Raw genomic sequence first — 18,927 nt, 5'->3', positions numbered from 1 at the left:
ACCACCGCAGCAGCTGCATGGTGCAAAAACACCAAGAAATCAGTAGCCGAGCATCTAGGCACAGCCAGAGCACGAGGCATCTATCAGGCGGAATATCGTGGAGTCCAGCTTGGGCTCTCGATGGCGTTACAAACCGCATCAGTACACACAAGACGAACCACAATTCTTTTGGACAATCAAAGCGTCATCAAGGATCTAAGATCAAACAAGCTTCCTATCACTACCTTAGACGACAGAAAAGAAACCTACAAACTAATGATGTATCTGCATAGGACTTTCCCGAATATGCGGATCACGATTAGATGGTGCCCAGGACACGCGGGTGTGCATGGCAACGAAATCGTGGACGAAATCGCTAATAAGAAAGCTAAGACAAGACTCCCAAGTACATTCCGAAGTACACCAACAGCGGCAAGCTTCCTAACGGCGATAAAAGAATGGAGGTCAAAAAACTCTCAAATATCAGATCCGCAAGACATCAAACGTCTGGGCCACAAACCAAATCAGAAAGCACATCTAAAACACCTAACTGAACTCAAAAAACACTCTATCGGGTTCATATCACAACTAAGGTCAGGACATGTACCATTAAATCAATACTTATCAAAATTCGAACAGATTCGAGACCCAAGCTGCGATTGCCAAGAAGGCGTCGAAACAGTTGAACATTATCTATTCACATGCAACACTTATAACGAAGAAAGAAAGAAACTTGAAGAAAATCTCAAGAAACTAGATCTCCCACTCAATACGTCAATTCTCAACAAACCAATAGCTTATAAAGCATTAGCACAATACTGTGACAGTACTTGGAGACTGAAAAGTCGATGGGTATGGGCCACAATTGTAGAAGAAACACCACCAGTCAATAGACAACCACCGAGGGATTAAGTACATTTCTCAATTTCCATCCTCTAGCGCCACAAAAGTCTTATTATCAAATGTACAGTAGATGAAACAGCCAACAGCAACCCTTTCCCCTGACACAGCCAGAGGGGTTTTACAGGTGCTGGAAAACATATGCAGTGTCTAATAGCCGAAAGGCTCTAATGACACTTAAAGCAATGAATTAAAAAAAAAAAAAGAGACAAGCTCAGCTTCAAAGAGCTGCGAGTTCCACAAGAGATAGACGCGGAACCGGAGCTGACGCGGAGCTGCCGGCTCTGATTCCGATCGGGAAAGCGCCGCGGTCGTGCCACGCAGGCGTGATAGCAGACTACAACACATCCTACGTGTCTGCCAGCATGAGCGTGGATGGACGAACAGTCCAATGGACGCGCTCGTGATCCGGTGCATTAAGCTCGGCCTCCTTGAGCTTTGAAAGACATCAATTCAAACAAAAACCCCTTCTGCTACACAACAAATCAAAACAAGTCCTACAATTTGCACCAAATCAAAAACAAAGCAAAGGATACTTTGTTGGTAAAAATTTAACTCATTCCTCAATGTTTTTTTTTCATAACTTCATTATAATTCTAAAATGCACCGAAAAAACTTCAAACTTCAAATATTCAAAAACTGTATTTATAATATACAAAACAAAGGAAAAATAAAACCCCATCAAATCTCTCATCCGAAAAATCTTTTCCTTGCTTCTGTATTTTTGTTTTGTTTTGTTTTGATTTTCTGACTTAACGTCTGTTAGTCTTACCAGACTTTCGTTTACCAGCGAACAAATGTTTAGGCATCCTAAAAAAACCAAAAAGATCACGTCAATAAATTTGTTCTAGATCATTATACAGATGTATATTTTGTGCAACTGAAAAAAGATGAACAAAACGAATAAAAAACAAGATAACGTACTTTGTGGGAATATGTCGATCAGCTTCACCTGCTTTAGCCATCCGATTAGGTTCGCGTTGTTGAAGTAATTGTAATCTTCTAGCTTTAACTTCTTCCGTAGGATTTCCAATTCCAGCCAACCTACGATCTTTTCTAGGTAATCTTTTAACATCAAGTGGTCCTTTCATATTAATTTCTTTTCCATCTGATCCTTTAGATTTCTTGATTACTTTCTTATCTTCATTTCCATCGATCTCCATTCCATCTGATCCAGAATCTTCGTCGTCATCTGAATCCACTTCCATTTCATCTTCTGCTTTACGTTTCGTTTTTTCTTGCTTTTCAACTTCATAGGCTAATCTATTCGCTTTAGCAAGCAACTTAGCTCTTTCTTCTAATTTACTTGTATCAATTCCATCTTTCTTCATTTGATTCATCATATCACTTAATTTCATAGGGGCTCGATCAGGTCTAGCAATCACCGCTCGATTCAAACTTTGATGTAATGCTCTTGCGTGTCCAGCTCTTAAAACTTTCTTCTTTGATTTAATCGATCCTGCTACCGTTTTGATCGCTTCTTCATCTTCTGATCCTAAACTGTCATACACTTCATGATCAGATTCATAAAATCCTTCCGCTTCTAATCTTTCTTCTTCTTCTTCAAGTTCTTCTAGTTTCTTAAAAATATCAGGATCAATGAAATCCGCAATGTTCTTTCCGTTGATGATCTCAGGTACATTATCTTGTTTCCATTCATCATTACTGAGAAGATACGATTCTGTGAGAAGGCGATGAATGAGATCAACTTTTGTTGAGGCTGTTTGGACAGAAATGAGGTTTGAAAATTAAGTGACTTACTCTTAACGTCAACAACATATACACCAGGGCCTCCACCTTCGGCTTCAAGATCACGTTCAAGGATCGTTCGATTAGGATCTTGAGCGTCGTATTTCTTCTTACTCAAGACAGATTCAGGTATACATGGTTCTCTAACCATATCATCACGTCTAGTAGGAACAGCGACTCTAACCCGATTTGCAACATTTTCCACTCGTTTGGTCTTCTCCTTTGCTTCAACTCGATGAGCCAATAATGCATCACATGCCGCATTTCTAACTTCCATCACACCTTCTTCACTAAAGCAAGATACTTGTAAAAGTTCAATGTCATTCTCTTTCAAAATTTCATCTATTAATACTCGTCTATCTGGTTCTAAATCTTCTAGTCTGCAGACATCGATCTTATTGACGACTAAGAATTTCGGTTTGTTGGCAAATAATGGTTTAATCGATTGAAATAATTGACATTGTGCTTCGATTGTATAACCACATTGTTCGGAAAGATCCATAAAGTAGAGAATGCATGATCGAAGATGGGCCATAGCTGTAATAGATTGCATTTCAATTGTGTTCATCTCATCTAAAGGCTATTTGCAAAAAGCGAAGTCTGTATCAATATCCATTTCATCGAGTCAAGTAGGGAGAGAAGGAAGGGGGAGTGCTTACATGGTCCAAGATACCAGGGGTATCAATCACTTGCCAACGAAGGTATTTGTAATCCATATGACCAACAAATAAACTTTTAGTAGTGAAAGCATAAGGTTGTACATCGACATCCGCACGAGTCACTTTATTCATGAAACTCGATTTACCAACATTTGGATAACCACAAACTAAAAGAGTACGAGTAGTAGGATCAATAGTAGGTAAACGTGACATATGTTGTCTAACTTGTTCTAAATAAGCTAATGGTTCTTTTTGTCTTCTCATAATCGTAGCCATCCTAAAAACAAATCATTCGATCAGTCATTCAAATCAAAAGTTTGGGAATGTCAGACGATGTGATAATGACTTACCGACCCAAAGCTGCCTTTTTAAGTTGTTTACATCTGTATAAACTATCACCAAATTTCAGTAACCTACAATAATCTTTTCCAACTTGATCGATCAAATGTTTAGCAGTATTAAGTTGACCAAGTGCTAATTTATAATGATTTTTATCATATAATACATTAAGTAATGAAGCTAAAAATGGATGAAGGTTCTTTTATTATATTACAGAAAAAATTATCGATGAGTCAATTTTGATTTGTTTTGAAGAAACATCAAAAGAATTAGTTATCACTTACATCTAAGATTGGAAATTCAGTTAAAATTGCTTCTAATTTCTCATCGAATGCATCTTGAGTGAATTTAACTTTTCTCATATAAAACGACCTGATCCTACCAATCTTGAAACTGAAGAAAAATACGAAAAAGCATATATATCAGTAACTAGGAAAAAGAAGAACAAACTAATGAAGTGCTTTAATGGAACTTACCCTTTATGAATGACAGTAGGAGTTTTTCTTTGAGTTTTAGATAAGATGATATCAAGAAAATCGGTTGCATTTGGAACCGGTGCGATTGCTTTAAGTCCTTTGGTAGCCATTTTGATTAATGAATTAAAGAATGAAAATCCAATACAATGTCGTAGTATAGTTGTCCAGAGTTTGAAGTTTGTAGAAAACTTCTTTCGTCTGGTGAGTTGCGGTCGATGGTGATGGTCAACGACTAAAGCTTTTCAAATTCAATCAATTACACTTCGCACTCGGTCCCTCGGTACCTTTCTTCATCACTTCAGGCCGAGATGTGGGTAAAAACAAAGTTACAGCACATATTACATGTGACAGCTTCGTACATCCACGTGACAGCTCCGCAAAGCCATGTGACATCTCAGGTGTTCGGCACGCCTTATCAGGAATGCAGTCACGCACGGCTGGACCGTTCCGCCAGGGCGCGTCATAATCGTTTTGTGGTGCCATAAACCCGACAGTTGAGAATAAAGTGCTGTCTTGGCTGAAGGGCATTTGAATAGGTTGGGCCACGTAGCTTGATGTGGTGAAATCTTCACACTTGCTAAACTTTTGTTCAGGATACTTGAATGTGCACTCCAATTGAGATGAAGCTCTTTCCAACCGGTCACATTGCATCTCTTCATGTAAATGGCTTACCAAGGTTCCTGTGTCAAGTCGAGTTGAGAAAATCATCATCTTCTGGGCAAACGAGGTCAAGGTTGGACTGAACATCATGAACTACGAGATAGCGTGGGTAGAATTACGATTACGTCGGTGACAATGGAGACTCTTCACTTCAGTTGGGCCAAGATTTTGGGGTGCAAGTTTCATTCTATTATCATCGAGTTTAGTATTGAGGAATTTATCAACTCAAGGATGGGGTTCTTTATTTGGGTCAGGTCTGCTAGCACCTATCATCCAAGTGCGAAGAAGTGGTGACTAAATCTGAGTGAGATTATGAACTTGACGGCTTGAGTTGATTGCCACGTAGAGCTCTAGAATGAATATTTGGATGTGAGTAAGAATTTTTCCTTGTTGAACAGCTGTAGTTTTTCTGTTATTCAACCCACTAATCCAGTCCATTTTGTTACCAAGTCATATTGTAATGTGGTGAACATTTTTAAAGATATGGGTTTATATATTTCCCTTGATGTTCAAGTTCAACAATTGAACTTTTAACCATATCTTTTATTTGCATTACAATTCTCACGTGTTGGAAACCCTTCATTTTTTTCTTTTACAATTTTTCCTGTACCTTTCTATTTCCTCATGTTTAATTCAATTGTGAATATCGCTTTTGCAGCTTCCAAACTTGTTTTTTCGAATTCTCTTGTTGTACTCAAACTTCAACTTCAACTCTTTCACTACAATGGTAATCTTCAAATTCCATGAACAAAAGATCTTAAACTGAAGCACAATCTGCCACATTGAAGCAATGGCTTGGTAAGATGAAATTGGGTTGAAGAGGTAACTTGAAGGAATTCCAAAGGATGCACTTGCTTGAGCTGAACATCTCCTCAAACAGTCTGGGCTTTCTTCCCTGAAAAATTTCCAGGCAAGATGCCCAAGCTACCAGTTGATCACAATTAAATCAACAGCTGTGCACAAAACTCTTTCAATGCAATTGTTCTTTGTTCAGGAGAAGCCAATTATTCAAATTACTATTGAGGTGGCGGGGTGTCTATTTATGTTCCTATCATAGCACCATTGCAAGCTAAATAAATCCTATCAAAATGTATTGGTGTTTCATCAAAAATGTGAATAACCTTGTAATTTCTTTGGTTTTCATTTCTTGACCGCTGATCATCATGAACATTTGCAGCCCCCTTGCAACAATCTGGGGACCATATTTCAACCAGTCATCATACAGATCTTTCCCAGTCATCAGAAAGATCTCCATCTGTCTTTGGCAAGATTCAAACTGAGTTTTGAACCAATTTTTGAAAGCTATCAACAAGTTCCTCATGAATAACAATAACACTTCTTTTGAGAAATAACCAATTGTTGGATAATAACTCTAGAACAGCACAGTACAAGCTGTTACACTCAGAGTATTGTTCACCCCCTACAAACTGGATTTGTTTCAGCACCATCTCAAATGTGCCATTGCCCCCTTGTGGACCATTTGACCTCAGCATAACTTTGGAATGGCCAGTGCTTTTACCCCTAAATTGGAAGAATGGGAATTTATATTTAAAGTATATATAATTCTTGCATGGATTCCCCATTTCAAATCTGGCAAGCCTGGATCCACCTCTGCAGAAATCCTTGACCTCTTGCGCCAGATTATTTAAATAGGTAACATATGTACTTTGCAATCATTCAAACATGGCAAAGCTGGATAGATAATCAAGTTGTGGTTCTCCTTCTTTTCTCTCTTGGGAGATCACAAAGAGAATAATGCCTGTAAATCACTAAAGGAGCAAAAATCTTGATGCAAAAAACTCAGAGTGTCTTGTTCACTGCGCACAATCAGGCATTTCTTCCAACACATTGATGGTATACAACTGAAGTACATGTCAGTTCTACAAGTCATTCACACTTTTTTTGATGTGTTTTGTTTGAATCAATGATATTAATACTTATCCACAAAAAAGAGATACAAACCACAATCACCCTCACCCAATCTATGTGTATTGGTCTCATCAAAGGGTCTGAAATGGATACCCACACTGGCTGCTCATGAGCAACTTTCTACATTCTTCCTTGACATTTGTGGTTTTTTCTCATGAGATCTGAAACTGTCCTCATATATGTAAAATTTCTTTTGTTTTTTTGTATCTCAAATGACTGTGTGCCACCCAACCTACCACTGTATATTATTTTTACTTCAAACTTCTTGAAAATAATAGATTTGGTCATTGACAATCTCACACCATTTTTGAGATTAAATGGGATGATCAAATCCCAACAATTTTGGTTAGCTGCCAAAGTTCCCATTTTAAAACTTCAATCAGAACCCAAAAAAGTGAAAATTGGCCCCATTATTAGATTTTGAAAAATCTCAGTGCTATGCCAGTCTTGATGTTGAGCACTATAATTAATGAGGGTTATTTTTTCAAAGGAAACTGTGAATGAGAGATACTGAAGATGCTTGGGAGAAGTGCAAAATGACATCAAAAGACACCCTGCAAATTACATGGGCACAAATTGGAAACTTCCACCCTCATTCATCAGAACTTGATATAACTTGATGTATATCAAATTGATGTCACTTTGTTTGAAAGGTTAAAACTTCATAGCACAGTAAGGCTTGATCCCGGCCCCAGGGCCACCCAACCGCAAACAAGATTTTTTGGCCTTCTGAATGTGCTCTTGGGCCAGCCAAAAGGGCCCAAACAAAGGGATTTGAGGGATTGGTGGTGATGAAAGGTGATCTGAGAGGCTCAGCAAGGTGGCATTGGAACACCAAAAGCACAGGAAAGGGATTTTAACGGCCAATATACTACACCTAAAATCACCACTTGCCTTGTAGCTTTGCCACACAGGAGATTTTTTCAATCAGGTTGGGCAAGGTTGGCCGCCAAAAGAAAAAGAGGCCAAAACAGCTTAGTTTGTGAAGGCTGGTTTGGGCCGGGTCCTAGCCTCTGAGCACAGCCCAGTCACTACAAGTAGGGAGTGCCTGGGGTGCTCAATGCAAAGGTTAGCTCCCTCAAAATGTCACCTTCTCAATTCATTTGGTAATTCTTCCTACCCAATGGGATAACGAAATCTTGTCATCAAGATTAAGATTTCAAATTCCCAGTTAATTCACTGGTGCTGGATGGTCACCAGAGGGGTTAGTTGTATCAAGTTGCATAGATGGTGGCAAAAGAAGCAGTGCACTGTGCTTCATACTGGTGTGAGAGGTCTGCTTTCTGAATGAATCATCTGGAAATATTTCTCTTGATAATATTTCACTTGATACTCAAGTACAGAATTGAAGCCAGGTTTGGTTTGTACTCTCACATATTTTTTCAGATAAAAGGAACAAGTTGAACGACAAGACAGGACCTGAAATTCACATCAAAGAATAGGGATGGTTGCTTGGGTGATTCGAGCTAAACTCACGATGAGATGTTTTTAGCTAGAATTGCGAAACTATAGAGAACAGTTTTGTAACAAATTGGTCCAGAAGTAATAAAAAGGTCCGCTATGGGGCGGATAAAAAACAGAAAAGGGAGAGGTGGGCGGGACCAAAAATTGATATGAATCGATCGAAAAAATAGAAGATCTCGACAAATCCTGAGAATGCTTTTGATGAGAAGAATTTAGATACTTTGGAAAGATGAACTGCATAAGTACAAGGTGGGAAGAACTGGAGGTCGAGAATCGAGATCATCCACTTGATCAATACAATCATCAGTTCTGAGGGGAAATAGCTTCCTCATTGCAAAAGGTATTGAGGATTAGAGCACAGGAGGAGTGCCATTCACGCGCGACGCGAAGGCTTGCCCATCATTCGTCGGAGCTACGTCACGTGGGACCTGTAACCTGTTCTCGTATCTGGAATCATCCTGGAAGCTCGCTCCCAGTGCCCTTGAACAATCTTTAAAAAGCCCAAACGTCCAGTTCATCTCTCTTTCGCAAGATTTATGCTATCCTTCAAACGTTCTTAAGCAAATCATGAATTCGAACTCAAACCATACTGATGTTGATGACTTAAAGAACATCGTCGCTGAAACTTCTATTCGATGGGAGACCGATCGACAAAACTGGCTTCGATCTAAACCCTCATTCACTTCATCAGGATCTGATCAGATTCGTGGACCTTCATCATCGAATTCAGTCATAATAGAAAGGGATCAACAGGTAGCAGAAAAGTTCAATGTAGCATTTGAAAGAATAGTAAACTCTTATGATGTTCAAGCTAAATTGAATCATAGTAATGATATTCCTAAACAAATAGTACGTAAACTTCTTTTTTGTTTTGATTTTTTTCTTTGATGTCTTTCATTTTCATCTCGCGAGAGATTTCGATTTCTTTGTTGGACTTCTTAACTTGAATAAACTTCAAAGTACATAATGATAGTATTTCAATCGTCTACACTTGATTTTTGTAATTGGTGATCCTTTCCCTTTTTATTCAAACTTTTTCACAGAACCTGGATCTTCATCCGGATATCAAGTAGTTTTTTCTTTCTTTCACATTCTTGATCATCCGAATTTGCGACAGGTTTCCTCAGTTTTTCATCTGTCTTCTTTTGCATTTTCTATGTACAAGTAAATCAAACTGAATACGAGAGGGACAGATAACTAACCAACGATTTTTCTTCATTTTTGTTCCTCCATTGGCGACGTATTTTTTGGTCATAAATTTCCAAAGCTTCTAAGAACAGCAGATCAACTAAAAGACCCCGATCGACGCTTTATCACCCCTCTGCCACTTAAACATGCAGTATGTTGAGCTTTGTTTTTCTTGAATGTTGCTCTAATCTCATCTCTTTGACATTCTTCCCAGGTTGCAGTACTCTATCGATCCTGGTTTCACGATGGCACAATACCAGAAGGATATCCATTTGGGCCTTGTCAATCTTCTTCAAGTGAAGAAGATATTCAAGATGATAATGAAGATAAAGATCCAAAATGGACTTCAACTTCAGAACCTTTATCAACACCACTCACATCTCAGGTACAAGTTCAACCAACATCAACATCAAAAACTTCTGAAACCGAACCACAATATATGAATACCTTAAATTCTTCGTTATCCTTTTCTTCTTCTTTTTTCAATGTACCAAAACCAATTCCTTCTATGAATGATGTCAAACTTACCAAAATATATTTGACTAGAGTTTGATATTAAACCAAAACAAGTTGTAAAAACAAATCCTGAAGGCTTTTAAGCTTGAATCATACAACAAAGGACAGTTTTTTGTTTTCATCATTCAACATCTCCTCTTGTTTTGTTTTCCATTTATACCTAAAAACAGTTTCCCAAAAATTGTACTTCAGTAAAGAAAATTCTCCGTATTGAAGGGTTTGCAAGTCTCTCAAGTTTCTATTTGATTCAATTTCCAACCCTTTGACCACACCTGTTGTAAAACTTGACATACTCTGACCTTCAAAAGAATCAAGATTTTCACAAAAAAACACGTACATACAAGCATTTGCTTCTCAGAAATTTATTAGACTCACATCAGGGTCAAGGTTGGGGTGAAGTTGATTCAGCCTGGGAGTCCACCATATAATTAGGGGATACAAAGTTAAAACTGGGATTTTTTTCCCAGTTTCCCAGTTTTTGTTTTTGGCTGTGTTTGGAACTTTCCCAAGTTCTGCCAGTTTCCCAATTTGTGTTTTTGGCGGTATTTGGGAACTGGGAACTGGGAAAACTCCCAGTTTTTAACTTTGTATCCCCTAAATGGATGATAGACTTGATTTGAGTGTGAAGATGACTCAATCTATTGTCAAACTCTGACAACTGTTTTGGTTGATTCCAGCTCACTTTCAGATAAAGACCTTTTGAAGAAAACTAATTTTTGGAGTGAGAACAAGAGGTAGTTTGTGTTGCTACCTCTTTTTCGTCAAAAGCTACCCATGCTTGCCAACTTCCCACATAGGAAGTTGATAAGCTTTTGAGGCAGTGGAGCCTGCTCAATTTCACTGTTAAGTGAGGTGCAAAATTATACATATGGATCTCTTTTACTGAACTAGATGTCTCTTGTGAATTTCTCCAATCTATATTGACTTGACAAACTGATACAACAGTACAATCTTGGAACTACAACACTTAACTCTTGTCTTAACCATGATAAGATGATCAAAAATTCTGTGAGGCTGTAACAGAGTCAAAACACAACACAACATATTGCATTGCTCCTTGGGTGTTATGGTCCAGCTGCTATGTAAACTCCCCATTCAATCAGGTCTCACTCCCATAAATATATATATAGGTGATCTGCCTCAGATGACTTAGACAGGTGGAGAAGTTTGTTCTATTATGTCTACTTCTGCCAACACTGATTTCCTATACCTCTAAGATGCAGCTAATTGCAGTCTTTTTATCCAGCTAGCCTACTGTGGAATTCACATTCAGTTAGATCTAGCTCCCATAAATCTGTAAAGGATAACTGCCTCAGATAATAAACATGCACAAAGCTTTGCTTCACTATGTACCAATTGGAGTCTCTACCCATGGACACATCAATAACATCAATCTTATATAACTACAAGTTGCAGCTAGTTGCAGTCTTGGTATACACCATTGCTGACTTGCTTCACATACCTTAAATGAACTGTGGGTGATCAGAGATGATTTCAGTAAAAGTATGAGCCAAAATAACAACATAAGAGTCTGTCTTGTTTGATCACAATGCTTTGGTTCTCCATTCTTCTGATTGAACTTCTTGTTAAGAATCAGAGATCAATTATTGAGCTTGAAAAGTCTTGTTCTACTTCACCCACTATGCTTACAAACCTTATCTCAACTGCACTCCTGTGTGCACCACATACCCTCAACAAACTTATTCCGACACTGTAAAATGAAATTTCAACAAGCATGTATTTCTTCAAAATCCATCATGCAGATCTCTTTTACAATTCTAACACAAATCTCCTTTGATCAATCTCATCACGGCTTTTTGGATAAAATGAAAGTTTACAACACATTCTGCTCCTCAATCACATCACATCATTTAGGTAACATGCCAAAAAGGGCTGTAGATGCAATCCATCTGCATAGATTCTTACCTCTTACAACTTAGGCTTGAAAACCTTTACTTGTTTATCAATCCAATTACAAAGTTCAGCAGTGAACTTATCTCGATATTGCGGATCCTAAAAAACCACACCTTTGTGAATTTTGAAATCTTTGTGTCTATACATTTATCAGATTTACGAACCTGTAGAAGCCAATGATTAGCACCTTTGATTTGGATGACTTTCAGATTTCTTCCGGGAAAACGTTCATCTAGTTGTGATTCTGATACAAGTCTTGGAGGTAAGGCTTCATCTTCTGTGGCTTGGATATATAAACTAGGGATATTTTTGGGGAAAGTGTCTGGTACATTGTAAGCTGCACAGATTACCATCAGTGAGTCAGACAAGTTCTTTGCAATCATTTTGATTGATGCATGCTTACCCAAATCATCTGAATGATTAAGGACACGAGTCTACAAAGGCAAAAATCATTCATCAAATCTTGAGTTCACTTCCATTTTTTTCATCAGTCTTACACTAACCTTGTACCAATTTACTGGACCCATCAATCCACCACGACGGAACTCACTTATGTAGTATTCAGTTTCCTATTTAGAAAAGGAATATTCCTTTAATTCGATGTTCATTTGCTAAGTCGTGATATTTCAACTGACCGGATCATCAACCTTTGCATATTCGAGTAAGTCTTTAGATTCCATCAATCGCCCACGAAAAACTCCCTCGAGCACGTATGAGGGTTTACGACCCGCGGCTGATGCAGCTACTTTCCGAGCCTCTGGACTGCTCAGTCGACGAGCCATATGGCAATATACAACAAGCAGAAAGGTCTTAGCCCAACGTGTTAGCTCTTTTCCTGATGCTTCACTCATGAAATAAAGCTGATAACTATCATATTCATACCCCATTAGATCAGTTTTCTTGTTAACAAGTCAAAAGCATGGTAAAACTCATATGGAAGTTTTACTAACCCAAAGTGTGGTATATTCTTCCTTATCGCAGTTGGTAAATCTACCAACCCTGCACCCGGCTTTGGACCAGGATTCGGTGGAGCACAAATTCTGATAGAATTAATTATGAAGATACTTAAACCAGTGGTATAAAGCTCCTTACCAGAGAATATAAACACAGGTGTACAAAATACTTACGTCACCCAAGCCCGAATGCGTTCTGGGAAGTAAAGTAGGAACCGACCACTTAATGGGGCTCCCCTACATAGACATGTGTAGGTATGGTCATATTGCCGCCGAAATCGAGTTGAGTAAGTAAGATGAAGGAAAATGAAGGATTAGGCTTAAAGATTCACATACCAATCATGACCAACAAGTACTACCTTGTTTACCTTCAAGTGGTCCAAGATTTCTCGAACAGAGGTAGACATGCAGAAGAATGTGTATGGTTCGATTTCTGTTGGCTTAGACTGATGTTTGTGGATCGATTCAGGTTTTGAGTACATGGAGACGACCGAAATAGATGAGGGATTGTCTCACAGTGCCACCATACCTTGAAAGAGAACGATATCAAAAGTTGATGAGATGAGTAAACAGATAGTTTTGAGTTTGTGTGATTCCAAATCACTCACCCAAGAAGATCTGGTGCAATGACTCGATACCCTCGGCGCACCAATTCCACGATTTGATATCGCCAACCGAAAGCTCTATGACAGTCAACGAGACCACATAAGAAAACGAACCCTCAAAGTCGCCTAGATAAAGAATGGTTTTAGGCATACAAATCTGGCTAAGGATAGCAAATGATGCTCTCTGATGAGTCGAGCGATGAGAACCACAGTGCAGAACGAGGTCGGAAAGGGTACATACAAAACCATGAAGGCAAAGTACCACGTCTTTGGCATGTTCATTCTGGTCAATGTAGCCTGTCTCCCGTTTACGAGCAACAGGGCGAAAAGTGAGTCTATAGAGCATGCATCCGCTATGATCCGCAGTGTTTTACTTACGATACTCATGACCAGAACTGACGATTAGATATTTCCAGTTGAAACTGTTGGGATCGGTCGGGATCGGTTCAATATAAGCTTTAGACATTCCAAAGTCGATTCCAGAAAAAAATTAAGGCTTCGGAATCCTTAAATCGTAAATTGTAATGCAAGCCTCAAGGCAGGACACCGGTGAGGCAGGAAGCTTGATGGGATGAACTTTGACTTGAGTGTGAGCGGGAGTGAGCGGGTAAAAGTTATTGTACGTTGCATAAAGTTCAAGTCATCTATTCACTTCATTTGCAATCAAAGGCAAAGCGAAACTTGGATAAACGAGGATTAACATTTGGCATTTGCCATCTTGAACTTTGAAGTCGCCTGCATGAATGTCAAAATTGTCTCCGAATACAAGCATGAAGCAGCGTGAGGACTTTGAAGCAAGCTGCACAGCAAAAATTTACACACCAGTGCCACAAAAGCAAAACAGCGCAGAATATCTTCAGATGATGACATGTCATGCTGATAGGTTGTAAAGTACAAAGTGAGTCTTTTTCTGCCCCAAAGCTGGACATACTGGTCACCCTGCTCTAGGCACCCTGTCCGCCTGAGGTGCTCTCAACGACGAGAGCAAGCCGTGCCATCCTTCAAAACATCCTGAAATAACCCCAGATTTCCTGTGAAAGGACTTTACAGCTTAGCACCTTTGTTCCTAGGCCTTCCTAGCCCCCCGTAAAATCACAGACTCTTTTCTTGAACATTCTCATCAATTCCCAAAGAGTCGTGATCTCAATTTCAATCTTCATCCCTTCTCAGGTTACAGTGTTCATAGAGCACTCAATCAAATGACTCGGGTGAGTATATTTTGTTTCATGATAATATCAAATTACGGTTTTGTGTAGTCTTGAAAACAGTTCAAGATTTGGTGTTTTTCTTGATCCGTTAGACCAGCTCAGCTGATCATTCGGATTTTCCAACCCGATCGACTTGGTCACCGTACGATACCAGTACCGTCTTCGTGGCGGTCTTGATGATAAGCCTGCTGCCTTACTAATGTTATATCTCACTCTTGGTCTGCTCACCTCTCAATCTCCTTGTTATCCATCTATTCATGCCACTCCGTAATACTTTGCTTTTGATTATGTCCGTGTATGGGTTCAGTTCTTTGTCGGACCCAAGCTACAAGAATGGCTCAACCAACAAAAAGGATCAATCTCAGAGACGAAATTTAAATCAAATTGAATATGTAAATATCCTCAACAAAGAAAGAACAAGTTTGGCTCTGTGTGGCAAAAGCGATCATTAAACTCGCCGAATGCCGTTGTGCTCACAAAATCTGATGCTAGGTAAGAATCTGTGGTCTGTGCTTGATGCCTTTGATAGACCCGCATCCTGAAAGGACAGTCAACAAGATCTTCGGCATAGGTTAACTTTAAGATGTGGCCGTGAGTTCAGGTTTCTGTTTTTCATCTCAAAGCTATCGTTCTCCTTCACCTTCAAATTTCACTTCTTTAACTCACAGTTGATCTGATTTTTATTTCTTTTTTTTCTTCGTCTCAGTCGTATCTTTCATCATCACTGGCTGGCCAGAAGTTCTTTTCAAATTTTTCTCGAGTCATCTTATTGATCCTGGTGGTCACAGTCTCCTACGGTCTCTCTTTCTGATTTAATAATATATTCAAACTTCCTTCGTATAGTCAACCACATATTAAATTCATTACATTAAATTCATTACACCTTCTGCAAATGGAGATTGATTTGAGTAGCACAAGTTCGACTGGGACACAGCAAAATACTGATGGTCAGTGTCTGGCTGAACTATATCCAAATTGAATCTGGTCCTGATTTCTATTATTTCATTTCACTTGTCACAGGTCGTAGCAAACGGCAAAGGGTAGATGATGGTAAGTCGATGTGATTTGAATCCACAGACTTCAGATCTAGAATCTAACACAGGTGTTGGTTTCTCAGATGGTTCCAGCCCGCGACAGAGAACACCACCGATCAATTATGATTCTGATGACTCTGTGGATCCCAACGACAGCGACTCAGGTAAGTAGTGCACTGTTCCTTTAAAAACGGGCTTGAACTGACTCAGATTTTTCCGACCAGATGGTGAACTCACTCCTGCTGAAATAGCCAGTCGAAAGCGCAAACTGAAGGCAGGGCGAAAGTTGGCACAGGAAAAGCGAGACCGCGATTCGATGGTCGGTCTATTGGCCAACTCGCATTCGACACCTGGAGCGGCAACTGCCTTAGCTAGAGCCATTCAAGAATATGTGAAGATGATGCTTGGGGTGTATCGGAAATCACGCTCAACCTCTTCTAGTTCCGAACCTTCCCTCCCTGATCCACCGACCGAAGATGAAGTTCGCAATTGGGCAACTCGTCAGGAGTCTCGTCAGGACGCTATCAAGAACGCAATGGACCGTGCTGTGAAAAAATACCTCTCAAAGAAACCTGCCGACTTCAAACCGAATCGAAAGCAAATCAGGACTGTTGAGAAAGATTCTGCTCAGAAGGAAATGCTCTCGGCTCCATTGTGTCCTGTTAAGTTCGCCTCTCGTCTCTCGTTTAAATTTGGATCAAGGTACGATCATCGGTGGGGAACTCTATGCGAAGGTGCACTGGCTTTGGCAGGCTTTCCTCGTTGCACTTTTGACTGGAACGGCAAACCGGATTCTCCTTGGAACACAGCCATGTCGCGGATCATCCTTCAGGAATGGGAGAAGTGTCACGAAGCTCACGGTACAAAGGCTTTTGGAATTGTAGAATCTGGAAATACACCTGAAAACCGAATTGAGATTATCCGACGGTGGTGCGAGCATCAGGCTCCGAAGTTTCGCGAACAAGAAAAGTTGAGTTTAATGTCACAAACACCTGAGGGTAGGTTGCAAGCAGATCGGTTGCGCGAAATGTCCAAGAGTAAGGATAGACGCAGGCGAGCAAAAACTAGAGTAAGTTTGTTTGTTTTCCTGGTTATGCAGATGTTATATATGTTGTTGATTATCTATTTGTTCAAAATAGATTCACACGGCGCGCCTGGAACTGGCGCAAGGTATTTTTGGTGGAGCGTCACCCGAATACTTACTCTTATCTCATCCGGAGGTGCACTCTGAAGATGAAGTAGTGATTGTCAACGGCTCGGGATCACGGTGCAAAACCAGACTGGAATGGCGTAGCGGACCACTCGATACCTTTGTCAACCTCGTGGATCAACTTATCGAAGGGCAGGAGACTATTCCAAGGAAGAAGGCTCGCGCAAAGGCCATCATTGATCGTGGATCATACACTTCAAACGATCCGGATACTTTTCCACCTCAAAAGTTCCAGGAATCTCTTGTGTCAAATGCATGGCTTGATAAGATGTCAGGCATCGCAGTTGCAAACTTGAAACTAGTGAAGGCTGATTCAATCAACATTAAGAAATCAATCGAGATTTTGACTAATTTAGTATTGCCAAGGGGGGCTGCTCGTGTAGGTGGACAACCGAGTAGTAGTGAAGCGTCAAGTTCAACTCAGGTACCAATGATGACTCAATGATGGCGCTGGTAGCCTGCTTTTTATCTCTTTGTTCAAAGTAGGGTGGCTGTGATTACTTTGGTTATGTAAATAGTTTTGTTTTTTCTTTCCTCCTGTTCAAAACACCAGTGGTTTTTTTCTATCTTTATCGTTTTCTATCTTTACAAATATTTTACACTCATTTGGATTGTGTATGCTGCATTTTTGACGTACTCATTCCTATTTGTCAAGCGGATGTTTAGTTTGTTGTTGATGAATAGTGTGAAATGTGAGAAAAATGATTTCAAGGGTAACTTCAATTGGAAATGTATCCTTTGTGAGATTTGTCTCATGCTTTCAAAAAAGGACGACAAGGTCAAAGTTTTCCAAAAATGCCTTAGAGAAAAGCCATCTCATCCTCACATGGGTCTGTGTGATCATAACAATCAAGAAGCTATATGTGGAGAAATCAAAAAAACGAAGGGTGATTGCTGCCAAGATATCCGTTTGAGCGGATATTTTTCATTATTGCCCTTTCAACTGTTTCACCCTGTCTGAATTTCAAAAGGGTAAACCTGTCCATCATCTTCACTTTGAGTCTTCAAACGATTTCCACAAATGCTCGATTAACAAACTAGATACCCAGCCAAGAAATTCAACATCGTCTTTGGAAAAGTTTTTCAGAAGGTTCCAATCGTGGGTCTTCCTCAAGACCTTTTAGAAGTAAACTCAGACTGATCAGATTGTACCTTTTGCAAAAACCACAATCCGATTATCTTCTTCTCAAAGGGCAAGCATGGCAAAAATCGATCGAAATCACTTCTGTTGCACCTGCGTTCCTCTAGGGTGTAACACCGAAAGTTTCGAATACATGGGAGTCACCTACGTTGGGAAGCTATTCAACCGTTCAAACTACCCAAAACATCTTCATAAATCAACAGCTTTAAACGCAAATGAACAAGATCCGCTTCTTGAGGGGGGAAGTGGAGCCTTGAGATCGCAACCACCTTTAGCTCAATCTTATCAACATCCTCAAACCAAAAAAAGAAAGCATTCAGATTCACCGGCACCTCATAGTGAGAATGGCAGTGACGATATTAATCTTCGACCTCACAAGAATCCACGAACTACTAGTCCAAATCCCGTCGAGCTATCTATATCAACTACTCAAACTCCAAATGGGCTACCGACGGTCTTAACTTTCTCCACTGAACCGTTCAAAGTCCCTCTCACTTTTTTACAGCATCCTCACTGTGTTCAATCTATGTTTCATGTTTTGCATGACCATTTCATTGAGCACAAGAGTGTACGAGGTTCTCGCATTGCCCTTAAGATGGAACAATCAAAGGTCAAGAAATCTCTAGGCGACAATCCCCTGGCATCGAAGATATTACGAGAAATCCCTTTGACACTTGACAAACTCATCAAGACTTTTCGCTTAAACACCAACTTAGTCACTAATCTCTGCTGCTATGTATGCCGGAAACTTCATGGATTACTCGATCAAATCAATGAGCCTCTTATCACTAACTGCGACCATCTTCGATTTCCAAAGAAAACTTCTTCGAGTCTTCGAATAGTCTGTGATTTCCCTCTTTACGTACCTAGTTCTTCGGCCAGAAACAAACTCAGACCAACCTCAGTCTTCTATCACCAACGCTTCATTGAATGGATTGCGAAGATGCTATCGTTCCCCAAGTTTGAAAGTGCTCTTGACGAGCCTCTTTCTTCGCCTCGCCCT

General features: G+C 39.8%; 5 protein-coding genes across 5 annotated transcripts in view; 3 read left to right on the top strand and 2 right to left on the bottom strand.

Moving 5' to 3' along the window:
* Positions 1 to 1,631: 1,631 nt before the first annotated feature.
* MELLADRAFT_93205 (uncharacterized protein) lies at positions 1,632 to 4,212 on the bottom strand (the record flags this gene model as incomplete). The annotated part of the gene is made up of 7 exons (XM_007416118.1): positions 1,632 to 1,689; positions 1,804 to 2,599; positions 2,641 to 3,208; positions 3,288 to 3,564; positions 3,638 to 3,825; positions 3,911 to 4,019; positions 4,103 to 4,212. 7 exons carry the CDS (start codon positions 4,210 to 4,212, stop codon positions 1,632 to 1,634), a joined length of 2,106 nt encoding a protein of 701 aa, XP_007416180.1.
* A 685-nt stretch (positions 4,213 to 4,897) lies between these two features.
* Positions 4,898 to 5,056, top strand: MELLADRAFT_93204 (uncharacterized protein; the record flags this gene model as incomplete). The annotated part of the gene is made up of 1 exon (XM_007416142.1): positions 4,898 to 5,056. The coding sequence occupies one exon, from the start codon at positions 4,898 to 4,900 to the stop codon at positions 5,054 to 5,056; it is 159 nt and encodes a 52-aa protein (XP_007416204.1).
* A 3,666-nt stretch (positions 5,057 to 8,722) lies between these two features.
* MELLADRAFT_111777 (uncharacterized protein) lies at positions 8,723 to 9,896 on the top strand (the record flags this gene model as incomplete). Its single annotated transcript, XM_007416143.1, has 3 exons — positions 8,723 to 9,004; positions 9,423 to 9,494; positions 9,558 to 9,896. 3 exons carry the CDS (start codon positions 8,723 to 8,725, stop codon positions 9,894 to 9,896), a joined length of 693 nt encoding a protein of 230 aa, XP_007416205.1.
* A 1,892-nt stretch (positions 9,897 to 11,788) lies between these two features.
* Positions 11,789 to 13,797, bottom strand: MELLADRAFT_123933 (soluble epoxide hydrolase; the record flags this gene model as incomplete). Its single annotated transcript, XM_007416117.1, has 13 exons — positions 11,789 to 11,872; positions 11,938 to 12,110; positions 12,177 to 12,207; positions 12,277 to 12,342; positions 12,409 to 12,640; positions 12,724 to 12,813; positions 12,901 to 12,963; positions 13,063 to 13,172; positions 13,243 to 13,255; positions 13,335 to 13,409; positions 13,485 to 13,492; positions 13,573 to 13,628; positions 13,710 to 13,797. 13 exons carry the CDS (start codon positions 13,795 to 13,797, stop codon positions 11,789 to 11,791), a joined length of 1,089 nt encoding a protein of 362 aa, XP_007416179.1.
* Positions 13,798 to 16,552: 2,755 nt separating this feature from the next.
* MELLADRAFT_111775 (uncharacterized protein) overlaps positions 16,553 to 18,927 on the top strand; it is a gene marked incomplete at both ends in the record, with an annotated part of 4,699 nt that continues 2,324 nt past the window's right edge. Inside the window, 4 exons of the mRNA XM_007416144.1 lie at positions 16,553 to 16,642; positions 16,713 to 17,207; positions 17,439 to 17,613; positions 18,032 to 18,765. Coding sequence (XP_007416206.1) covers positions 16,553 to 16,642; positions 16,713 to 17,207; positions 17,439 to 17,613; positions 18,032 to 18,765 — 1,494 coding nt within the window. The remainder of the gene's footprint in view (positions 16,643 to 16,712; positions 17,208 to 17,438; positions 17,614 to 18,031; positions 18,766 to 18,927) is intronic.

Source organism: Melampsora larici-populina, assembly GCF_000204055.1.
Source record: "Melampsora larici-populina 98AG31 unplaced genomic scaffold MELLAscaffold_57, whole genome shotgun sequence".
Taxonomy (NCBI): domain Eukaryota; kingdom Fungi; phylum Basidiomycota; class Pucciniomycetes; order Pucciniales; family Melampsoraceae; genus Melampsora; species Melampsora laricis-populina.
Note: the sequence above shows the minus strand (reverse complement) of the source record. Positions and strands in the feature narration are given on the sequence as shown.